General features: G+C 40.6%; 1 protein-coding gene across 1 annotated transcript in view; it reads left to right on the forward strand.

The window, feature by feature from the left end:
- Positions 1–25390, forward strand: part of LOC308558658 (cytosolic beta-glucosidase-like) — a gene marked incomplete at its 5' end in the record, with an annotated part of 88657 nt that overhangs the window by 22071 nt on the left and 41196 nt on the right. Inside the window, 4 exon segments of the mRNA XM_081140588.1 lie at positions 5229–5246; positions 5249–5455; positions 10685–11481; positions 12176–12299. Of these exon segments, the coding sequence (XP_080996714.1) occupies positions 5229–5246; positions 5249–5455; positions 10685–11481; positions 12176–12299 (1146 nt within the window).

The following is a 25390-nucleotide window of genomic DNA, read 5'->3' on the forward strand; positions in this document are numbered from 1 at the left end:
TGCCTTTCTGTCTCTCTAAATTCAATAAATAATTAAAAAAAAAAATACTTGTAACCCTCTTGATAAATTGACCTCTTTAATATATGCAAAGGCTCTTCTTACACCTGGTAATATTCTTGCTCTGAAATCTACCCTGATATCCACTGAGTTACTCCAGTTTTCTTTGATTAGTTTTAGCATGCTCAAATTTTTCAAACTGTCACTTTTAACCTTTCGTCTTTATATTTAAAGTGAGTTTCTTGAAAGCAATATATAGCTGAGTAGTGTTTTTATTCTATCTGATCATCTGTTGGAATTCGATTGTTTAGACTAATTTACATTTAAGGAAATTATTGGTATGGTTTGGTTTAAAACTGCCAGCTTGCTATTTGTTTTCTATTTGACCCATCTTTTTTTTTTTTTTTTTTTTTCCTTCTCTTTTCCCTTGAAAATTATTTTTATAATTCTATTATATATTTTTTCAGGCTTATTAGCTATTACTCTGTTTTTTGTGTGTGTTTTCTGTAAGATTTATAGTATACATCTTTAACTTGTTAAAGTCAATTTTCAAGTGATAGTACACCACTTTACATGTAAGTGAAGTTATTTTTTAACACTGTGTTACTGTCCTGTGATACAGTTGAAGACTCTTACAACAGCCCACCCCCATTCTCCCCTGCTGGCCTTTGTGCTACTGTTGCCATGCATTTCATACTGACATGTTATCAATGCTATGCTACATTGTTACCAGTTGTTGTGTTTTTTTTTTAAATAAATTATCTATTAAAGAGATTTAAATAATAAATATCTTACATATTTGCCCGTGTAGCTACCATTTCTGATGCTCTCCTTTTCTTTGTATAGATCTATATTCCCATTTGGTATCTCTGCCTAAAGGAATTTTTAAAATTTATTCTAGAAAGGGCTTGCAGGTAAGGAATTCTTTGAGCTTTTGTATGTCTGAAAAGTATTTCACTTTTATTTTGGAAACATATTTTTACTGGGTTCAGAATTCTAGTTGAACAGATTTCCCCCCCCCTTTTGTTACGTTAAAGATGTTACTCTGCTGTTTTCCTCCTTGCGTTGTTTTTTTGGCAACTAATCTTACTGTATTTTATCTTTGTGCCTCTAAACACTATGTCCTTTCCCTCCGGCGGCTTTTGAGATTTTTCGCTTCATCACCACTTTTGAGCAGTTTATTATGCTGTGCTTTGGCACATTTTTCTTCATTTGTGTCACAGATTGTTGATTTTGGAGTTACGGGTTTATAGTTTTCATCACATTAAGAACTATATACATTGAATCTTTTTTTCTGTCTCATTTCCAAGAGTTTCTGTTGCTGAGTCTTCAAGTGTACTAATCTTTTCTTCTGCGATGTTTAATCTACTGTTAATTCCATCTGGTGCATGTTTCATCTCAGGTCTTGTAGTTTTTATCTCTTGAAGTTCAGTTTAGATATTTTATTTTAAAAATCTTCCATATCTCTACTTACTTTTGCATCTATAATTATGGGCGAGACTGGCTTAAATTTTTTTTTTTTTTTTTTTGGTTCGGCCATTTTCTGGTTTTAGAATCAAGGACACTCTAGCCACATGAAATGAGAATTTATTTTTATTTTTTTATTTTCTGGACTAATTTGTGCAAGAGTTCTATTTGATATAACTCAGCTGTAGAACCAATTGGCATGGCATTTTTCTTTGTGGAATATTTTAATTACTTATTAATTTTTAAATAGTGTAAAAGATCTTTCAAATTTTTAATTTTGTTGGGCCAATTTTGACATTTTAATTTCCTAGAATTTGTCATTTCCATATAACTTTCATCTGTTTATATAAAGTTTTTTAAAAAATACACTCTTTCATTTGTATAATCACTGCAGTTTCTGTAGCACTGTTTCCCTTCATATTACTAACACTTACTTTAGAATTTTCTGACTCATTTAAAAATTTTATTTTTCAGGGTTTATTACATTTTGTTAGACTTCTAAAAACTCCCTTCGGCTTCTGATAATCCTCTCTGTCCTGGTTTGTTTTCTATTTTATTATTTCTGATCTTACTTATTTTTTTCTCGTATTTGTGTCAACTTCTGTTGTCCCCCCTCCCCCCCCCCCCGCCCCTTTCTTTCTTCCTCTTTGTTACAACTTTTAAGTTTGATAGTTGGCTCTTTAACTAAGACTTGCTTCTGTTCTAACACTTGGATCAAAGCCTTCTCTCCAAATATTTTACACTAGATGCCACAACATTTTAATGTTTATTTTTTGTTGTTTAGTTTTTAATGTTTTCTGGTGACCACTCTCCTGCCTCTTTAAACCCTTTCAGTTATGCAGATGCACCTTTTCAGGTGTCTGAACCTCTGGGGTTTCTCCTGTTCTTTAAACATTAAACTCCAACACAAATGTATTAGAGGTTGTCATGTGCATCTCTCCAACCTTTTGAAATTTACGGAGTCTTTATTGATGGATCAGTTTGTGCTCAACTTTCATAAAGGTTTTGTCTGCTTGAAAAGAATGGAGTATATTCTTCAACTGTGGTATTCATTATTGTGCAGCGTCATTTATATCAGTTAGATGGAGCTTGTGACTATCTGCCGTCCAGAGTCTCCCTTTCCCAGCTACTGAGAGCGGTTTTGGTACCAAGGCTATTCTAGCTACATAAAATTAGCTGAGGAATTCTTCCTTTTTAAATTTTATTTTCTGGAATAATGTGTGCAAGAGTCAAGTTGTTTGTTTTGTTTTTTAGGTGTCTGGTAAAACTCACGTTAATGAAAATCTCCCATCATGAGTGGGTTATTTCAATGTTGCTTTTCAGCTATGTCAATTTTTACTTCACATGCATGCACAGTTAAAACAGTGTTGTCCTTACGTAGTGACCACATTACCTTCATTAATGCCTTATCCCTTGAAGGCCTTTGCTTTATTTTGGGGCTTGGGGTGGGGCAGGGATATCTTTTATCCATATTTTGACTTTCAATTGTCTATATTTTAGGTGAGTTGGTAAACAGCATGTCACTAATTTTTTTAAAAAAATCTAGTCTGACCGTATTTCTCTTTTATCTGGGGAGTTTAGTCTGTTGACTTATATTGTTATGTGATCATTTATACTTTGTTCTACCATCTTACTTCATGCTTTTATCTTTCTAACCATTTACATGGTTTATTTTTTTTCTGATTTTCTTGTTCTCTTTTTTATTTTGTTTTTCCCATCTGGCATAATTGTTAAGAGTGTGGGCCCTGAAATCAAATGTCACCCTTGCCTAATTTTATAATTCCCAGGCATGTCTCTATATGTTTACCTCATACATGTAAGTTCAAAAATACATGGATTGTCTCACATATTTTTAAATATACAAAACATCATAAACGTATTATATATTTATTGTCTTTAAAATTGCAGACTGAAGTCTATTACCTTAGAGCAATTTTAGGTTTATAGAAAAATTGGGCAGAAAGTTACCATGTAACTCATTCCTTCAGTTACCCCACTGTTAATATCTTGCATTAGTGTAGGGCATTTGTTGCAACTGATGAAGGAATATTGTTACATTATTAACTAAAGTTCATATTTATGGGTTTGACAAACATAATGACATGTATCCACCAGTGCAATATCATACAGAATAGTTTCATTGCCCTAAAAACTTTACCCCACTTATTTGTCCCTGTATACAGTCTTCTGAACCTTGATTTTGTTGTTGTGGTTCTTTAACATAATTTTGAGGACATCTGAGTCCCTTCGGGCTGCTATAGCAAACTACCGCAGGCTGGGTGGCTTATGAACAACAAACGTTTCTTTCTGACAGCTGTGCAGGCTGGACGTTCAGGCCCGGTTGCCAGCACTGCTGGGTGAGGGCCTCTCTCACAGACAGACTTGCACCCGCACGTGGAGGAGCCAGGGAGCTCTGCGGGGCTCTTGTAGAAGCACTAAGCTACCCTTGAGGGCTCTGCTCTCTTGACCTAACGACCTCCCAGAGACCTACCTCTTCATCCCATCACACTGGGCATTCGGATTTCAACACACAGATTTGCAGGGGAAGCAAGCATTCAGACCATAGCAGAGGGTTGTCTGTTCTCTGATTCATTCATTTTCATTGGCGATTAGTGTTGCCTCTCTATCGACACACCTTAAATTAATTACCTGTTCTGCTGTTGATAGGATGTAAGTTGTTTCCAGGATTTTGCTTATAGGCTTTTCTGCCTCAATATATTATAGGTTCTCTGCCCCATATAATCTCTTTGTGAAAATATATAGTGTATTTGCAGGGTGTGCACCTTGAAGTGGAATTAGGGAGTCATGAGATTTTAAAAATTAATCCTTTATACCTTAAAATGGATTCTAACTACCGCTTTAAACAGAATTTCTATATGAACAGATATTCCAAATCTAACATAATTTTTTTACTTTCTGTTCCTCTAATGTGCAACGTCCTCTTCCCTCTGAGCTTAGTCAAATCCTAACTCTTCTTTTCTCTAGCTTCCCCACATCCCCACTTTGATGACCCAACTTTTCCTTTACGCTTCAGGCTAGAAGTCACTTCTCGAAGAGACTGCTGACTTGAGCCCACATCTGGACAAAAGCCACTGCCTGGTTATTTTGCAAAGGCCTTTACGTTGGCTGTTTCCCAACTGCCTATAGCTGAATTCCCCAAGGACAGCAAGCACATCAGAGTTCACCCCAGTGTCCCTCCCTGTGTGCAGCAGTGTGCCTACTCGTAACACTGCATGAGTGGGTGAATGTAGGGCACTGGTATTGTATCAGCAGTGGTGGGGACCAGCACCTTACCCACAAATAATGAACCAGGTCATCACAGGCACCATTCTTAAATAGCAGGAGAGTAGTCTTCAAGTGCAGAGGGCCAAAGATAAAACCTGGGGACTTGGTCACGCAGACCAAGGACCGGGCATGTCAGTCATGGCCAAGGGACATGTTCGCAAGGAGATGTTTTCAACTCAGACATTGTGAGCTAGAGCCCGCCTCTGTTGACCAGCCAGGAGATCTTCAGATAATGAACCATGAAATCCTGCTCTGTGGCAGCACCATGCAATAATTTTTCATTTGCCACCAGTCAGCTTCAGGGATCAAGGACAGCAAACACATAAGCCGCTCGTGCATGTTATTTTAAAAGCATATTTTGAAGTTATAAATACGGTACATTGAGTTAATGAGGTATGTTCTTTTTGGCGACAAATATTTACATTGCACATATGCCTCTTGATGTCAAGAGTGTAACTGTTTCATTTTCTTTTTCTCAGGAGGCTGGGATGCAGATGGAAAGGCCCTAGTGTCTGGGACACATTCACCCATCAGGGAGGAGGGAGAGTTTTCAAGAACCAGACTGGCGATGTAGCTTGTGGCAGCTACACTCTGTGGGAGGAAGATTTGAAATGTGTCAAACAGCTTGGATTGACTCATTACCGCTTCTCTCTTTCCTGGTCACGTCTGTTACCTGATGGGACGACAGGTTTCATCAACCAGAAAGGCAAGTGTTTCTTAAAAATAGAAGGTTGCAGCTTTGATTCAAGGTTATTGCTGCAGCCTGGCATAATTAATCCAGTGTGCTATTCTGCAGTGTAGCTTTGAAATTGCAAGTTTGGGGAGTGATTATGGGATATATTTTTTTGAAATGGGCTTGCATTCGCTTTCTCAGTAATATTCTGATTTCCCTTAACTGCAGATCTTTGTTGGGAGGGGGGAAATAGATGGGCAGGAACAGGGTTGGAATAAGTGTTTTATTTATATGTGTATAAGGAATTATTTGAGTGTTAACCTGAAGGTGAATTTTGAGAAGCTGTGGAGACATTCTTTTCAGTTGGGTTACACTGAGATGAGTTATGAACAACCCTGGAGAACTTGAGATGATTCTGAGCATTTCAATAGGGGTAATTAACTAGTGCAGAGGTTAGCACCAAGGAATCTGGAGTCCACTTCCAGGGTTAAGTGCCAGCGACGTCACTTCCTATCTGTGCAAGCATCTCTTGGGCATCTCTTAATGGCTCAGTAATGCCTACAAGTAGAAAGGGAGACTATATAGTTCCTATTTCAGAGAGTTGTTCGAGTATTAAGTAAAATAATTTTTGTAGTCTTTGTACTTGCTAATATAGCATAAAATCATCCAATGTTAGCTATTATTTGCGTTTTGCCTTGTAATTCAAAAGATGATGCCCCCTATTTGAAAGACTGTTATTTACAAGGGATTTTACATACATTTTCTAAAAGGTAGAATTATGTCTTTTTACAGAGGTGCACGCCCAAATCCAGATATTTTGTAAAAGGTGGTTCTGGAAGTTAAAGCTAAGGTCTGATGACCTCCTTCCACAGAACAGGGTTGGCACATGGTGAACTGAGGGCCAAATTTGGCCTGCCTCCTGTTCTTGTCCGTGAAGTTGTATTGCAACGCAGTCGTGCCCAATCATTACAGGTCGTCTACGGCTGCTTTCCCCCTGCAATGGCAGAATTGAGTAGCTGGGGTGGAGAGCATTTAGCCCACCACGCCTAAGATATTTACTATCTGGTTCTTTACAGGAGAGTTTTGTGACCCTGCACTACAACATAGTGGCTTCTTAATAAAGAACCTTTATTGCTCCTGTGTGTTGGAAAGGATTTTACACTGTTTCTAGAGTTGGGACCAGGGGAGGCAAGGGAAGTGCCTACGCTGCAAAATGTAAGGAAATATTGTCTCTCAGGGTCTGACAAGCGCAAGACGGGCGCCGGCAGGCACCTGAGCGAAGGCACCTCTTGCCTCAGCAGACTCCCAGCCTCGAGCCTTCACTAGGGGTTCTTTTTGAGTAAGTGATCTGATTCCGTACATCGTAAGAGCAACATCTGATAACAATTTCTAGATAGACTTGTGCACTTGAGATGCTCATTTTCCCTCAAGCTGGGTCTCTGCCTTGTGACGTGGAACCACAACTCACAGGCTCACATGCCACCTACGGCCTTAGAGTGGCCTCCACCCAACGGGAACAATGCAAGATTAGCAGGTTCATTGCTCGATTCTAAAGACATCAGCCCCATGACTAACTGCTGTTGGTTGAATATCTACTTTCTTGACATCACTGACTGGTTTTTTATTTTGATTTTGAACAAAAGCTAATTTGTTGTTCAGTTTTAAAAGGAGCTCCTAATTTCCTACCTTCCTAATCCATCAGGGGTACCCCTCTTCTTTCCGGCACCACCAGACCTCCAAGGTCTAAAAACTAAGAAATATCTTTGAATCTTCTATTTTCTTTACTTTCTATAGCTAATCAGTTGCCAAATACGATCCATTCTACTTATGTCTCTTTATCTCCCCAACTCCCAGCCGCCTTCTCGGCCCCTGCCCTCATTTAAGTGTTTGTCATTCTCATCAAGGACTTTGTGATATACCCTTGACAGCCTATCCACTTTCACTCTCTTGCTTTGTCTTTTAATTCTTTATATGAAATGCTACCACAGCAATTTTCCTAAAGCTTGGCCCAAGTCATTTGGCTTACATCATCTCTGCTAAAAACAAAGCAACCTGAAAAAAAGGTTAGTCACCCCAAGGCTCAAGGCACAGTCTACACTCCTCACATGTCAGTCTGGGTTCTACGGGACTTCGTCTTAACTCACCTCTGACTCAGGGCAAGTTGAAATTCCCCCAGGCCTATGACCCATGCAATTCCCCGAGCACACAGCCCACCACTTATTAAATATACTTCGTAAGTTTCCACCTTTGTTGGAACTTTCTTAAGCTCTTCCTTTTACCTGGAATGGCCTTTCCTTCACCCCCACCTAGACCTCCTCAACATCTGTCCTCGTGCTGAGGCCTAGCACAACTGTTCCCTCTTCTTGAAAATCAACCCCTATTCCAAGACAGAAGAGATTTTGTTTTCCGTTGTCCTAGCACTTTGTAAAACTCTTAGGGTATTTCTCACACTCTTCACTCTTGGTCTTATTATAACCCCCATTAGACTGTGAACACGAGTTGAATTCATTTCAACAAACAGGTATTTAGTGTCTGTGTGTCGGGTTTGCCCGGTACTTGTAATGTAGATCTGAGACAGTCCCTTGAATTCTTATGGTATAATGGGAGATAATTCTGCCTTGTTCACCCATGTGACCTAGTCCAGTGCCTTGCAGGGAGGAATTCAGTAATCATTCCCTGAATTTAGTCGAATTAGGTCAATCACAATCATAAAAATCACTCCTGGGGTGGGAATGGTTGCGTTTTATTGAGTATGTACTAAGAGCAACTCACAGTACCTGCATTGCGCCTGCTTTTGTTGATTTAATGCTCCCAATACCCTATGAGTGAGGGGTTCTCTAAACAGACGGTTTCATGAAAACCTGGGTGTAAGTCTGGGCATAAATTGGCTAAGATGACGGGTTTTATTAGGGCTGATTCGACCTAGGTCTGTCTGATGTCAAAAACCTCGTATCTAGTCTTGACCCATGTACAGCCTCACCAAATGACTTGTATTCTTTGTGCTACAGTTGCCCTGTCGGTAAAATGAAGGAGAAAATACTCCGTAACTACTACTCTGTCCACTGTTCTAGTCTGTGGTTCTAGGAGTTTGGAATTTTCACCGAGCTTCTATTTGGTTGGTAAAAAACACACACACAAAACAATAGAAAAATTAAAGACAGAACAAAAGCATAACCCATCATCTCATAATATAAGTCTATAATTCCTTATCAGAAATTCTAAAATCCGAAAGCCTCTGAATACTGAATTCTTTTTAGCAAGTTGAGTTCTAAAACTAATTGGGCAGCAGAAGCTGACCTAAATTGATGGGAAAGATTTTTATCACCTCAGACTCTTCTGCTTGATGAGATATTTATATATTGTACTGCAGAAATTATAAGGGGTACTGACTCTGATGCCACAAGGAATGTTAAACTTAATATATGGTATTTTCTTTCTAAAATCCAAAAATGTTGAACACGTTGACCACCGAGATTTTCAGGTAAAGGGTGGTGAACCTGTATCCATGGCAATATGTCAGTCTCTTTAAAACCAGCTTAAGGTGTACAGAAGTTCATGGGACACACTGTTGGTCAGTAGTCCAAGAGCAGGAGGCGGGAAAGCCAGAGGGTGGTGGTGGGACTGGATTCACAGGGGCCACCTGAACAGTGTGGGGAAGTCACTCATGCAAATCTCACATGAGGGTCCCGTGTCCCCAGCACTGAGCTTTTTGTGTTTGCCCGGCTTTTGTGAAACCATGGCTGATTAATATCACAGACTTTTCCATGAGCAAGAGGGCACAGGAGGTCCTTCCAGGAGGTGGAATTTCAATAAGCAGCTGCTCGCTCTTGTGTGGTGATCTGTTGAAGCAATTGGAACCGTTTTAACTCAGAAAGGCCATCATTTGTTTTTTCTGTTTAAATATTTTCTCAAAGAGCATGTAAAGCATTAGAAATCCCTTGTCACTGTCCTATCCAAGGAACCTCCCTTTTTTGTGTGTGTTTGACTCCCTATCTCAAAGCTGGATTAGGAGACATTTGGAAACTTATAAGATCCTATGCTGCTAAATTGGAAGAATATTTTACAAAATGGAATTGTTACACAGTCTCTTTCAAATGTCAAGGTTTCAGGGTTTAACAAGATGAGATTGGGCTGGCAACTGAAATCACATATTTCTGTATTTCTCAACTGTTCAAGTGCATTTTCATACCTGCCACCAATGTGAGTGTCAGGTGATTAGGAGGGGACTCAAGTATTGGAAGTAAAAGATAAAGGAATGCTTGGGTAGAATTTCTTGTTCATGTTAAGATTTAAAATATGAGCACAATTAGCAGGAATGTTAACTAAATAAATGAACACCAGAAACTTTTATTAAGCTCTTGCTCTGTGTTGGGCAATGTGGCGGCCCCCGCCCCCAGATTGTCTGCCTGCTCTTTCTTAGAAGCTGGGCGTGTTGGCCTTGGTGTCTGAGGCAGAGCACCTCTAATTTAGCAACAGCCTCTGAACTCTGCCACAATCCTGCAAGCTCGCTCTCCCCCTGTGCATTGCTGGAGGGTCAGCGGAGAGCCAGAGCCGGGGGTAGTGTGTGTTCCCAAGGACTGTGTCAGAGTTTTAGAGCAGACACCCCAACCTAGTATTCCTTAAGGTCCTAACTGCCTGTATCCCACCTTCCGGGACAGATGCGGAGCTCTTGTTGGTGCTCAGTGCATCTTTCTTCCTAGACTTTTGAGGCTAATTGTTCTGGAGAAGCAGTAAGGCAGTTGTCTGGTTCCTTTCTTTTACCTTATATTTAATACCGCTGAGATTTATTCATTCCCTCAACAAATATTTATTGAGCATCTACCAAATTTCCAGTACAGTGCCAGTGTCTGGGGGATCCAGAGGTAAAACAGATAAAGTTTTTGCTATCATGGGGTTTATATTCTCTTGCAGTTAAAGGGCAAGTCTTGTGTATAAACAAATGAATAACTTACGTGTGTAGCAATAACACAAAGTTATGTGATGGCAACTCGCCCAAATGGATCCCTTTCAGCACATACATCTTCCACAGTCACGTCACCCCATCACTCTCCCACTCCCCAATCCGATCAGCCAGCCTTCCTCGGAATTCTTCACATTTCCTCTCAGCCTTTAATTGATTATATGTAGGGAGCAATAAACCTTAATTTGAACAAAAGTTATTTAGGAAACTATTCCCGATCATCTGATCACCTTCGTTTTAGAAGTTATTGCCAACATACTGAAAATAACTCTTCTGATGTCTGTTCTTTTCCTTTTTTCTAGGAATTGACTATTATAACAAGATGATTGATGATTTGTTAGCAAATCGGGTTACGCCCATAGTGACGCTCTACCACTTCGATTTGCCTCAGGCCTTAGAAGACCAAGGAGGTTGGTTGTCAGACACCATCATTGAGTCCTTTGATGAATACGCCCGGTTTTGCTTCAAGACTTTTGGGGATCGAGTCAAGCAGTGGATCACCATCAATGAGCCTAATATGTTTGCCCTGCTGACCTATGATCTAGGTGTATTCCCTCCTGGGATACCTCACCTGGGGACTGGAGGCTATCAGGCGGCTCATAATTTGATTAAGGCCCACGCCAGAGCCTGGCACAGCTATGATTCCTTATTCCGAAAAGAGCAGAAGGGTGTGGTGTCCCTAACATTCTTTTGTGGCTGGGTGGAACCAGCAGATCCCAGCTCCGTGTCTGACCAGGAAGCTGCGAAAAGAGCCTTGGCTTTTCACTTGGATCTCTTCGCTAAACCCATCTTTATTGATGGCGATTACCCAGAAGTTGTCAAGTCCCAGGTCGCCTCCATGAGTAAAAAGCAAGGCTTCGCATCCTCAAGGCTTCCAGAATTTACGGACGAAGAGAAGAGAGCCATCAGAGGCACAGCTGATTTCTTTGCTGTGCAGTATTATTCCAGTCGCCTAGTCAGGTACCAGGAGAACCTCAAGGGGAAACAGGGTATCCTGCAGGATGTGGAGCTAGAAATGTTCCCAGACCCATCCTGGGTCAGTGTGGACTGGGTCTCTGTGGTGCCATGGGGACTGCGCAAACTACTGAAATACGTCAAGGTAAGTGCACATTTGTTTGAAGATGGGAGGACAGGCCTATGTATATGTGTATACAAACCTGAAAAAAGAATGATTTTAGGCAACAGCATATACATTTATTGGCCTGGGAAGAGAGGATTAGGAAGTAAGTTGGGGACAAAGGGCTTCAAAGCCATGGTCAAAGTCAGGACTCCCTGTTAAAGGCAGCTGGTGGCCGTAGGAATAGCTTGGATATTGTTTTCAGCCTGGTGTTGTGACTGTAATTATTAAAAGGCACTCTAAGGGTTGAGAGACCTGGGTCCTTTTTGGGTCTCTGTTATGTTGGATGGCGTCCAGGTGGCTGAAATCAAAATGTCAAGTTATCAGTTGTGAGAACCCCTTCTGTGGGGGGCTAGGGAGTGTAGCTGCTGGTGGGACAAAAGGGTTGAGGAGCAGTGACAATCAGCAGATGCTGATGGAAGAAAGATATTTCTGTCTTCCCATTATAACAGGAGTCATTTGACTGTCTTCATGCACATTTGCACAGTTTTGCTTTTCCATTGTTAGTCATAAAAGATCAGTGCGTGGAAAATTAAGTTAATAGGGTCAGTGCAATTTGCTGAAAACTAGTTTGGGGCTGTAGCTGAGAGAAGATAGAGGATAATGCACCTGATTTTATGAGCCTTTTTTTTTCTCTACATCTGTTTGGAATAAAACTTCTGCTCTCTTGTTCCAGGATACGTATAATAACCCTGTAATTTACATCACCGAGAATGGGTTTCCCCAGGGTGACCCCACATCTCTTGATGACACTCAACGCTGGGAGTATTTCAGGCAGACATTTCAGGAACTGTTCAAAGGTACCATTTGAAATGATGAAAGATCAATTGTGCAAACTTATGTGCCTATTTGCATTCAGCAAAGACCGATGATTTTGAAAGCTGAAATTCATGTAAATCAGTGTAAAGCCATGTAATTAAGAGAGAAGAGAAAAAGTATTTAGGAAAGAGTAGGGTAAGGATTTTGGCCTAGCTTCAACCACCTAAAATTTAATCAAGTAAAAAGCGACTGTCTTCAGCATTTTGTGACTCCTGGGTGAAGGTGACATGAACAGGAGGAGTGGTGGTGGCAGTTGGGAGAGAACGTTAGTTATTACAGAAAGATTAGCACTGACCAACCACAGCATGCTTATTTGCATATTTTAATATCCTGCCTACCAAGACATGAATTGATAGAATTTTTAAAGGACAAAAATTAAGATTTGTGTAATAAATTTTAAAGTGGCATGAGCCTTCAATCAACACATGTTTCATTTAAGCTGGAACCAAGTCGCCCGGTTGGGAACTTGTTGTTGATGTTGTCCTATAGATTTTGTGAAATTTGTTTCAAGACAATATTACTGTTCTGGCTGGTAATGTCTTTCCCTTATGGAATTCTTTTCCTATTGAAAGCAAATGTGGAAGGAGTAATCTTTAACTGGTAACACACATTTCTAAACTAGGGAGTCCCGCCCCCCGCTTTTAGCAACCACTTGGAACACTATTGCTTTATACGTTTGATTTCCTCCCTATAGAGGCATCATATCGTAGAAACAAAATCCAGTGCAGAATGAGACTCTCAGTGTCTTTGTTTTTTACCACGGTAAGCGCACTTTTCCCTCTTCATTCTGTTTGAAAGGTCCCGAAACTATTCTTTCAAAAATTAATTACTAATATACTGGAATCAACCAGAAGGAATTCTGGAAAGTGACGCGAAATGCTTTCTTCCTAAAACCTAAAATATGTTGACTGGATCCTTCACGTAGGCCTCGAGTGTATTGACAGAGTGCAATTGGATTCTTACAGTTTAATCCAAGCAAAATAATTCCTTTGTCGTACATAGAAAACATAGTCTTCCTCTGGGTGGTAATTCACATTCTGATAGGGAAGGGAAATCTCTCTTTTCTTCTTCCCACTTTTCCCTGTAAATGGGGCTATTTGCACTTAATCTGTTCATGTTCCCAGCTTCATTCCGAGAGACAAGTGGGCTGGTTACCGCCTGGCAGATTTATGGATGAGGTAGGAACCACAGATGACTTGTCCAAGGCTGTCCTGTGTGCTTTTGCGAAAGAGGGAAAAGTGGGAATTGGTTTTTTTCATTTCCAGCTTGGAGCTGTGTTTAGTGCGAAACATATAAGGGCTTTCAGTTGCTCTTTGAAATACTTTTGGGTACTTTATACAGCCCCTGAGATCTTTAATGATAAAATCTCAGCAGTGGACCCCAAACTTAAAACAACTAAAGACCAAAAAGTAATTGAAGGCAAGCATGGAAAATGCGAGAAGATTTGGGTTTCTGAGGGACAGGAGGAGAGAACTGGGTGAGGGACAAAATTCTGTTTTTCAACTTGTTGATTTTCTATTTTCTTTAAGTTGATGGAGAAAGTGTTGTGGACCTAAAACATTAATTGCTCACAACGTCTTATTCTCTTCTGATTTTTAACATTAGACGATCTATATTCATTGTAGTGAAGACATAATAGTGTATTTATTTGGCTTTAAAAAAAATCACCTTTCAAAATGGGCAGAAATCTACATATTGACAAAAAACAACAACACCCATACATATGTGTATCTATTCTGAACGGGATATAGTGATAACTATATTTCATATATTGTTGCAGTGGACACCAGTTAGTCCATCTGTGGTGAAACTCTCTTTTCTAGTAACTAATCTTCCTTCTACAAAATCCCCACCTGCCCCTGTCCTCAGGCTTACCCACCGGGACGGCCAGGCAAGTGGAAGAAAATACTGCTCTTAGTCAACAGATAATGGATTGGTCTAGGTGTAGGCACGTGTCATGAGTGGGCCCATCCCAGTTCTTCCCTGGGATTTGGAACTTGGACCAATCAGTCTGTTTGACTCTCAGCCTGGGTTGGCGGGGTATGTAACTGGGGGCCACCGGGGGCCGCATCCTGCCGTGTCAGCTTAAGAGCAGTGAGAAGGGCGTCTGCAGGTGACTCGGGAAGTGGTCACAGGAAATGGAGAGAGATCCTGGATGGCGCCGAGGCCTCTCGTTCCAGTGTTTCCTCAGACCCAGCTGTGTGTGTTTCTGAGAGACATTCCAGGTACTTTTAATTAGGTGCCCTTTCTGCTTCACCTGGTTCTGATTGGGTTTCTATCACTTGGAACAAAATGAGTCTTGATTGAGACCGTCTCATCTCATTTTCAAGAGTCACATGAGGTCGTTGCTCCTATTTTACAGATGAGAAAACTGAGTTTCAAAGAGGCTGAGTCATTGGCTCGTGATCACAAAGTTACTAAGTAATGTCTGCTGGAACTAGGTAGAATGTGTGTATTGTTATTATTATTCTTCTTGCCACTGTTTAGGTGTTTGATAAGGTCTGTGTGTCCAGGTCTTTCTCCCTCGGAGTCCTTGCTCGCCCCACCGCGCAGAACCTCTTCCTCCCTGTCGGTAGCCTGGGCTGACGCAGGTTCTTTGAAAGCTTCCTGCTGCCCCTGCAAGAACTGCCAGGTCCTATGACCTTGGACAGGGCTCAGACACCCCTATCCTGCCTGCCTGTCTACAGTGAGAGGAGTAGAGCTGTACTTACTAATGGAATCCCTGCGATTCCCCTGAGGTAGCGCTGATGATCTTGATTGCAGAGTGCTTTCCTAGTAAAAAGCAAGCCATCGGCAATTGCAAACGATAACAGGCCAAGGACGACATTCGTGGGAAGCGCTGCAGGTGAGAACCCGCCAGAACCCAGGGAGTCAGATGGATGATGGCTTTGTGATTCCTGCGAACAAATCCTTCCCTCCAACATCACGCATATGGACAGGCACATAACGACACTGTAGTCGGATCAATGGCATCTGCTTAGAGGTCTTACTGATCTCTTCAGGTATAACCCCGCAGCAGTTAATTGGGGAGTAAAAAGTAAGATAATGTTTCCGTCTCCTTTCGGGGAAAGAAAAAAAAAGAGGAAAATGTCATTTTAGGGGAGGAAAAAGGAAATCAGCTAATATCTTTTTAATCGTAGCATTATTTAAATGCCTTTAAATAGGTTGTGCTTTAATTAATGTAGATGTAGGTAAGAATAAAGCAACCCAGTGAAGATGCTGAAAACTTGAACTAACATAGGACAAGGCTTGCATTCCAGCTGAGCTAAATACTCAAAGAGGGACATTTGGCAAATTGCTCAACCTCCCGAGCTCTTACTTAGTTCATCTGTAAAAATGGGATAACACTTTCCCGGGTGTGGGAGCTGTAAAGATTTCATTTAATGAGCTATTGTGGAACTTCCCCCTAGCAACTGCCTGACACATTGTAGGCCCTCAACCAATGGTAATAATTATTATTTTTACAAAATATGTACTCCTAAGAATATAATTATCACCTCAAGTTATTTTTCTTGTTATTTTAAAAATGTCACCCAAGACTTTTTTAACCCCCCCGCCCCAAATCTCTAAGTTATAGCAGACTGTTCCCTCGTGTTGGCTTGTGTCTCTACCATTCTTTCTGAGGAAGCTCTGAATGTGTGTCGCAACATTGACAGTTGAATCCTGTGGAAGAGAGAAAGCAGCAACCACCTCCCTTCATTCATTATTTCCATCAGAGAGGTTGCCAGGTTAAGTGAAAATCAAATAATTGGCAGCAGAAACAGCTGTCAAACAACCGGGCAGCTGGGTGGCTCTGCCACGTGAGTTTCTTTCTGTAGAAGTTCGGGAAGCAGTGATCTTCAGAGAGTTAAACTTTCCTCACATCATATGAATCTTCATTCTCTTCATAAAATGTACACCAGTCCTTGCTGCTCCAGAGCCAGGAGGAACGTTCAAGTTCATATGTACACACATGCAAGTGGACACTTCACTAATCTGAATGTTGTTGGGGAGGCGAGAAGTGGGGGAAGGTTATTCCCAATGGGCAATACTCCAACTATGACCCGAATCTCCCCAAAGCGGACTCGAGCCTGAGTGTAGCCTGTTCCTCATACCTGCCCCGCATGTGCCTGTCTTTCGCTTGGCTCACGATCTCGCCTCAACCTGGAATGCCAGGGCCTTTGCCTTCTGCTTGGCCCAGTCCTGTGGTTTTAGGTACGTGAACTTGCTTCAGGTCAGGCAAGACATGGATTTGGAACCTGGTTCTTCCTCTTAACCAGCTCAATAATTCTGGCAAAATTCTTAACCAGGCAACACTTTGGTTATCTAATCTTTCAACTGGGATAAGAAGAACACCTGTCTTCTAAAGAGTTGTAAACAATGAGGAAGTTAATGCCTATAAAGCCTAAACACTGAGTTGGGCACATAGGTAAAGATTTGGTAAATGATGTTTAAGTTACTGTTCTTTGGAGGGACCCTGTAAACCCTCCCAGAGCTGGGGCTGTGTCGTTTTCATAATTATATCTTCAGCCCTGAGCATCATTCCTGTCTTATAGTAGGTGTCCTACCCATTTGTTGAATTTGGTTATGTCTGCCAGAAAAGAGTTAGTCAATCGATAATGAGAAATAAATGATTAAATGATTGGGAGCTGTATTTTCTTTCCCTAAAGAAATATAGCCCACACAGAAGAAGAAGAAAAAAGCAGCCTTCTGGAAAGTTTGTGAGCGAGCCCAACTTTGCAGTTGAATCCGTGCCTGAGTTAGCACAGCGGTAGATGACTGCAGAGGAGGTTTGTTAATGACCAGCTTTCTGCTCTTAATGACAAAACCCCTCAGCAAGATGTCATCAGAGTTATTGAAGACTTCACTGGAAGTGTTGAAGCTGATGCATGGTAACAGGGTTATAAATCTTGCAGCTTGGGTCTGCCACCACGACGAGCCGCTGAGCACAGACTCCCCCTGCTGTTGTCTGGCAGCACTCTCCTCCCCTTTCCGCTTCCCCTTCCCGCCGAGAGCGGGAAAGGAGAAATACATCCATTTCCCAGCCCAGCGCAGGCCTGGCAGCCACCTGCCTACGCCAACTGCAGATCGCAGAGGCCCATTTAACTGGACAAAATGTGTTAAGCACCTGTGTTTTTCTAAATGTGTGTTTGAAAATTCTAAGAATTAAGGGAAGATATCAAAGGTTAATACATTGACCTTTTGGAAAAACTAACCAATTAAAAATCCATTGCAAGCTCAGAATAGAGACCCAAGTACCTGAATATCGATGCTCACTCTATACTTATTGCTTTATTGCTTCTCAAAGTAAATCTTTGTCAACCTAGCCTCTGCGAAGCAGTTCATCTCCTAGCTCATGGATGCTCGCAGCTTAGGGTACATGTGGAGGGAGATGTTGGAGTCACTCGGTACTTTTGCTCCTGGCTGGACTGGATGGCAGCTGGCAAAGAGGGGTCATCGTCAGAATAGAGAAGAAACAGTGAGATTGGAAGGCCATGCACAAGAATTGTTAGTGTGTTCTAGTTTACAGACTGTAGAGTTTGAAGTCATGAAGAAAACAGTTTCCAATATATTCATGTTTCACACCACACAGACACTCAGACAGCCAGAGATTACAGAGTTCACCTTGAACAGATGTGCTGGGTGACTGTCCCTTATGTCTTCTCCTCTACTTTCATTCAGTGGCATACTTACCTTTGCCTTCCATTGCCCACGTGAAGCGTGGCAGAGTAGAAAGTCTGCAAGACTTGCAGAGTGAAGCCAGGAACTAAGTCTGTGCTCTAGTGGTGTGCCCTTGGATAAGTTATCAGCAGGGCTCTCTGAAGGTCAACTTTTTCACCTGTTAAATGGGACTAATGCTAATTGTTATTCCGCCTAACCCAAAGCCGGGTGTGAAAATACAATGCGATAATTTATGTCTTTGTATGATCTGAACACCTTCAAGTGTTAAATATTATTTTCATATTTGATATATTTACTTTCTGCTTTTGAGTATTTTCTCTTCGGCCAAAATGAGTTATCTGGACCTCAGTGTTGTCGGCTGCAAAGGGAAGGAATTGGTGCTCATTGTCTTTCAACACCTCCAATTCTCAGGTCCTGTTGTTGTTTTTTCCCTGCACATTTCTAAACTGCTATGATGGTGTGACCAGCTTAGGGGTCTTAGAGGACATGTACTATGACCAGTTGACAGGTGCAGCACTTGGTAAAGCTCAGAAACACACAGTCACACAGACACATGCTCACACATTGTTGTTGTTGAGCTGTTTCAGCAGGCTCATCCAGGTGAGGCACACATTGATATGATCGGGGTCATAGACCATTTAGCAGGCACACCCCCTTAGAGACACAGAACGTGGTGCACAGGCTTCCTGGGAGCAGGCTTCGGGGAGCTGCCCCGGTGAGAAGCAGCTCCATCACACGTCAGAGGCTGCGCTGTGCTTTCTCATTGGAAGCCATTCTCTAGCTTTCTTTCCATAGCCTTCTAATACGTAAGCTGTGTCCCTGCAGATGGGCATTCCCTTGGGCTTCTTTTTACTTCAGTTCCAACTTCTTTGAGGGGATAATTGCTTAAGGTCCCCCACCAGCCAAGCCCAGTGAATTGTATGACAACTATAAAGCCTTTTTTTTAAAAAAAAATCACATCATTCCAAATGTGCTCTCCGTTTTTAAAGACAACCTGCCAGTAGTTTTGTGTGATGTAGTGGTGAACAGAAGCTCAGTTTTATTTGTATAACTTAAAAGAGAACTGTAAAATAATTGAAGGACAGTTTATCTGGAGAAAATCTACTTTTCCAATATGAAGAGTAGACTCAATGGAATCTTGAAAAAAGGGAAAAAAGAGGAAGAGTTTGAGAATGACTTTTTAAATTAAATATAATTAACATAAAACATTTTGTAAATTTAATGTGTACATGTTTATTTGATACATTTATATATTTTTGTCACCCCACTGTTACCGAACACTTCTATCACATTACATATTTATCATTTCTTTTTTGTAGGGGGAACAATTAAGGTTGTTGTTTTTGGTCTCTTAGCAACTTTGAGGTTGATAATACAGTATTGTTGATTATAATCACTATAGTGTACATTAGCCCTCCAGGACTTACTGATCTATTAGTTCCTAGTTTGTACCCTTAAATGACTTATCTCCAATACCCCTCCTCCTGCCTCTAATAACCACCATTCTACTCTCTCTTTCTATAAGTTTGGGTCTTTTTAGACTCCACATGTAAGTGATATATCATACAGTGTTTGTTTTTCTCTGATTTATTTCACTCAGTATAATGACCTAAATACCCATCCATGTTGTCTAAGATGTCAGGATTTCCCCTTTTCTCATAGCAGAATAGTAGTCCACTGTGCGTGTGTATATGTATGTATACCTCACAACTTCTTTATTCATTCATTTGTTGATGGACACTTAGATTGTTTCCATATCTTGGTTATTGTGAATATTGCTGCAATAAACATAGCAGTGCAGGTAGGTCTTGGTTATCATCAGATAAGTGTTGGCAAGAACGTGGAGAAGGGGAACCCTCGTGCACTGTTGGTAGGCATGTAAACTGGTTCAGCCACTATGGAAAAAAGTATCAAGGTTCCTCAAAAAATTAAAAATAAGACTAGTATGTGATCCAACAATTCCCCTTTTGGGTATAAATTCAAGGGAAATGCAAACAGGACTTTGAGCAGATAATAATGTTTTTAAACCTGTTCCAGGAGAGAGCAGCGTTGGAATATTCAGGCATGAGAGGGCTGTTGGAATTGAGAGAAAGTGAACTTACCAGGTTTTGCCTGGGTGGAGTGGCCCTCAAGCATCTGCCTGCATTAGCCCCTATCTCCTGATCTCTAGAATAACCTGATTACTATCTGGCTTCTTAGTTATCTTGAGAATAAAAAAGCACTGCGCTGGAATAAGGCTCCTGGAATTTATCTCAGTGTAATGAGCAGAGGTTGCTGGACCACCCCGTTAAGAAGGATTCCCTTGGACAGCTGTGGGATCATGGAAAAAATAGGGATAAGTGGGTGGCCAGGTACTAGCCGCTGCTACTCAGGAAACTTGACTTTTCCAAAGCTTGGAAAGGGATATCCCTCATTATAAATTAATACATTGGCATATGTTTTGTAAATTAACGTCTTGCAAATTCATCAACGGAGATTACTTTTGGGTGCACTAAAAAAAATGTTTCTGGATTTGTAGTATTAACAATCAGACCTCAGGCAGTGTGACTCTCCCCAGTTCTATAGCCTTTCTCTCTATGGTCTTTTATCTTGCCTGTTTATTACTTCAACTTAACTTAAGCTGATCAGTCACTCTACGGGGACATAAGTTTTGTTTCTGCCAGCTTTCCTAGACTCATTATTGGGTGAATTACTGGTTAATTACACCCTGTATTATTTTTCCAGCAAAGACCGTGACACAGTGTAGAAGAAAATCAGCAATATTATGAATAAAAACTAGTGCCAAAGCTGATTCATGGGCCTCTTGCACCACTGTCGCCCTGTCACAGTTAAGTACTTGTTGAATAAGACAACTGAAAAGCTGGAACTTGAGAGACATTTTGATTATTGAAGATAATACCCATTATAATTCTTGAAAGAAAGGAAAAAAATAATTTTAGGAGAAAATGGAAGTCATTAAGCAATATGAGCACTCATAGGTAGGAACGGTGTCTATAAAGACTTTTATTCACTATTTTTTAAAGACAGAATTCCAACTAGAATAAAAATTTTGAATTTTGAGCTATATACTTAGCTTTCCGTAAGTACTCAGTGAATGTTTAAGGAATGAGTAGGAGACTGAGCCTAGATTAGCAGGAAAAGTGAATTACTCCTGGGAATTTCAATGAAATATTGGATTTATACCACCATTTTGTTCTTTTTTTATTTTTAAAGAAATGGTAGTTTGCTTTTACTATTATGACAACAACTTCCATGCACTGAGTTACGCATGGGTGCTAATTGTACTCCTTTGATATTAAACTTGAGTTTGTTGTGACAAAAGTTAAAGTATATGCTAAAGTTTTTAAACTTTATATAAATCCACTTAACCTCTCAGTTTATTTATTTGAAAAATAAAAGGGGTGAACTAGCTATTTGGGGGGGATCTTCCCAGTTTAAGAATTGTGTGGCCCTCTAAATACCTTTTCTAGGCATGTGTGTCAAGAATCATATTTTATTAGAACTCTTCGTAATTTCTTAGGCTATAAAATTAAGTCTAAGAAATTATAATTAATAGTCTAATTTTAACTTTCTTCATTCTTCTCATCTAGCTACGTAAGTTGAGATGTGAGCGCCTTCCTTATCTGGCCATAAAATTAGACCTTGATCTTCAATGAACCATTTCTCTTGATATTGATTCAGGTACCGGGCAGCGTTTTCTTGACCTCCAATTTGGATGTTTCCTCTGCTATTCACTCATATTGAAAAAGAGTCCACTTTTCCCCCCCCGAGAAACTTATTCCTTGGAGTTCAGAGTCCGAAGGGCCATCTCCCATTCAGGTTTAACAAAGTTACTGTAGAGAACATAAAATCTCAGAGGAAATGGAATGAACAAATCAGTCCAAAGCATTCGAGTAAAATCTCCAGCTGAACAACTGCAGGGCAGTTGCAATCACGAGCAGTGAAATCACCTTTCAAAACACGATCATGGCAAGCACCACCCAGTCTAGCAAGTTTGAAGACAGTTAAGTATGATTTTTCAAGCTTCACCATAAATGCGTAATTTAATTCAGTTGGGCAGTGTGGTAATTTTAACTTTCCTTAAATTTTACTTGAGTAGGAAACTTTTGTCTCCAAGCGAGACCCTGAGTTAGGAGGGATCAAATTGCAGCATTTTCAGAATTACCTACCTGCCGTAATTGTGTGTAGAGACTTCATATACAGGCAGTCTCTTTTTCTATTCTGAACTTCTGAGCACGGAGCTTACTCCAGTCAGGACTCCTTTCACCCCAAGTTGCTGTTTAGGTAGCATTTTCTTCACTACAATAAAAATATGAACCCCAGTGCTAGAGATGAAAGTAGTTTCTTTTGGGATAGAAAGTAATTCTTAGGTCTTGCCTGGAAACCCCGCATGCAGAGGAGAGGGAGGGAGGCTTGTCTCTTTGCATAGGGTCACCTCAGCCACAGCAAAGTGTCCTGTGCGTGGATGAGATTAGCTAATGAAACAGTGTCATGGCCTGAGATGGCTTCGCGCCCTTCTGAAGTTCAGCCACTTTCACCTCTTGTTTGTGAAATTCCAATATAGGAATCCCTGCCTGCTTTGGGGGTCAGTGAAGCCGCTATGGGTGGAGAGGAAAAGGCATTTGAACCTTGAAGAATTGTCATTGGTGCTAGTGAGTGAAGGTAAATAAGAAGCCACACATGTTTCAGATGCGAACATTAGGGAGCCGGGGTTTTCCTTGCCTGTTAGCAGCAGCTGCAACAGCGCCCACTTCTGGGCATGATGAGCCTGTATGAGCACCTAGAATTTTGCAATGAAAAGAATATATTCTCTGGTTTCTGCTGTGTCTCAGACAGTTAACATTTTTTTTTCCTCTCTTGGAATTCTTGAGATTTTACCATGTATTCATGAGGGCAGCAAACTTTGACTTTTTCCCCTGGAAATTGGTTTTATTCAGTGTACCCAAGTCTTAAGTTTCTCAATAAAGAAAAAAAATTCCCCACACATATAAAAAGAACATTAAGGAGTTTGGTACTAAAAAGTAGATGATGGGAGGAGTCTCTCCTCTGTTGATGAAATAACTTTTTTCTCTCCTAATTAACTGGACTTAATTTCTTCAATAAATTTAAACCTAGCCTCAAGTCTTCAATAATTTTAAAGGAACAGGGTCTTTTCTAAGTAATAGTCAAATCAAATGTGTTTTATAGTTAAAAATAAGTGGAAAGACAAAAATTAGATCATCGCATAAAATATGAATAAATGAGCGTATGTTAAATGTATATACATTTATTGATAGATCATTTCGTTGCGTGGCTGAGGCTCTGATGGTTTAGTCTCTTAAAACACTTTTCTTCCAAAGACGTTCAGGCTATGTTGTTGATCCTTTGGATGAGCTACAGGCCCTTCATTAAAATATAAAATTAAAAAATAGCTTATGGCAAAAGTTTGCTGCCCTCATGAATACATGGTAAAATATCAAGAATGGCTCAGAAAAATCCTTCAGCATTCCTGGAAAAACAAACAGCATGACCCATTCAGTGGGCCTAAGTTTTGTACAGAGAGCCAGAAAATTTTATGAATACTTTTTGCAACAAGGACTTACTTGTTTCACATAGTGAAAGAGAAAATTCTTTAAGGACAGTTCTGCATTCCCAACATGGCTCTGACACCCCTTCATGGTGTCTAACCTTGGACAAGTTATTCTAACTCTGTGAATATCAGTTCATCATCTGTAAAATTTTGTTTTTGGCGAGGATTAATGATATACTTCATATCCTAGCAAAATGCCTAGCACATAAATCCCCCAAATGATGACTATTGCAGCGAATTCTTTGTTACCCAGCATCTATTAACCAGGATTTTAGAAAAACTGTGACTTCCTGCACAGTCATCAAGCCCTGATAATTTATGCTTCTCTTGATGACCCTGAAATGCATTCTGAATAATTAGAGGAAGATTAAATTATAATCAGTTTAGTTTCAGTGTTAAGTGTATTTTAATTTATTCTCATTCTTTAAAAATTTGTAATCCTTCTGCATGTGGTAACAATTAACAAAAAATATTTGATTAGCTGGAGCACTTCACTTCCTGACTGACTAATAAAGAGTTTACTGTATATTGTTGAACCCCAACATCTGCCCTGTGAATAAACAGGGCATTTGCTGGATGGGTTTGCTTCCTACTGGTCCTACATCCATTCTCAGAGCCAATGTGTTGATTTATTGTCAAATTCTAGAATTAATCTTTAAATATTCTTAGACAGTAGTCTGAGTCTACACAGGCCCCCCCCTTGCATATTTTTGATCACAAAGTCGTAATGCTGGTCATCCGACCTGATTTTGTGCAGATGACCGACTAAATCTTCTAGCCCTTCAGGTTGTCTGTTCCTTTCCTGTGGATTTCTAGACATGGTCATCTCAACTGACATTAGTAATCAACCTGCCTCGGTGTTTCATCAACCTTTACTCTTGTCCAGTCGTGTTTTAGACTTATTTTCACCGGGCTTTTTAGGCTACATAACCTTCTTGATGGAAACTTCACCATGCATTTTATCACTGTTGTGATTCTTTTTTCATTTACCTCAGTTTCTCCCCCTCCCCACCAGTAGGGTCATAGGCTGCTTTAAAATATGGCTTAACAACTGACTTGTGTTAAAAATAATGTCTCTTCAAAAATGTATCAGTGTTGTTGTCCCTTTGTGACCTCAGTTAGTAGGTATGTCTTCGGGCAAGTCGGTTGGCTTTAGTGGTTTAACTGATCACCGTGGGACCGAGTAGTCACCAGTCCTTCTTTGTCCGGCCTGACTCGGCCTTCCCTCAGCTCTCCGCCCAGCCCTGAACCCTCCCTTCCAACCCAGTAGCGTTCTCTCCCCTAATGTCCTTCACACGCCAGCTGGCATCCCCGTGTCGTGAGTGCAGGGGGGCAGAAGGAGGCTGGTTGTTTCCTTTGAAGGGAGCGCAGGGCAAAGGGGAGAACAGCTGTAAACAGTTAATTTTACTTTCCCAGCCTGGGCAACACTTGCCCCTGGTATGAAGGCAGGATTGTTTCGGGTGCCCTGGTTAAAATGTAGGGTCTTTCCTGGTGATGTCTCGGTGGGCACTAGGTGAGGCTAGAGAGCCTGGGTGTAGAGCCAGAAAGCAACAATTAGCATTCAACCCTAATCCTGTGATTTATCGAAGACTCTACTCACTGGGTAGCTGCCCTTCAGTCAATAAGGTAAGTTGCCTATTATAGCTATTGTGTGTAACTTCTCCCCAAAGTGATTTTTTTTTCTCATGTAGAGGTATATTAAAAGCCAGCAACTCAATGGTATCAATATCACTGCTTCTATAGCTACAGCAAACCTATACCTATTTAACTACTGCAAACATGTTTTGTATTTGACAAACAATATTTACATTATCAGATGTTTTTGAATCTTCTGGGAATCAT

Source organism: Miniopterus schreibersii (genome assembly GCF_964146895.1).
Source record: "Miniopterus schreibersii genome assembly, chromosome: 1".
In the NCBI taxonomy this organism is placed as follows: Eukaryota; Metazoa; Chordata; class Mammalia; order Chiroptera; family Miniopteridae; genus Miniopterus; species Miniopterus schreibersii.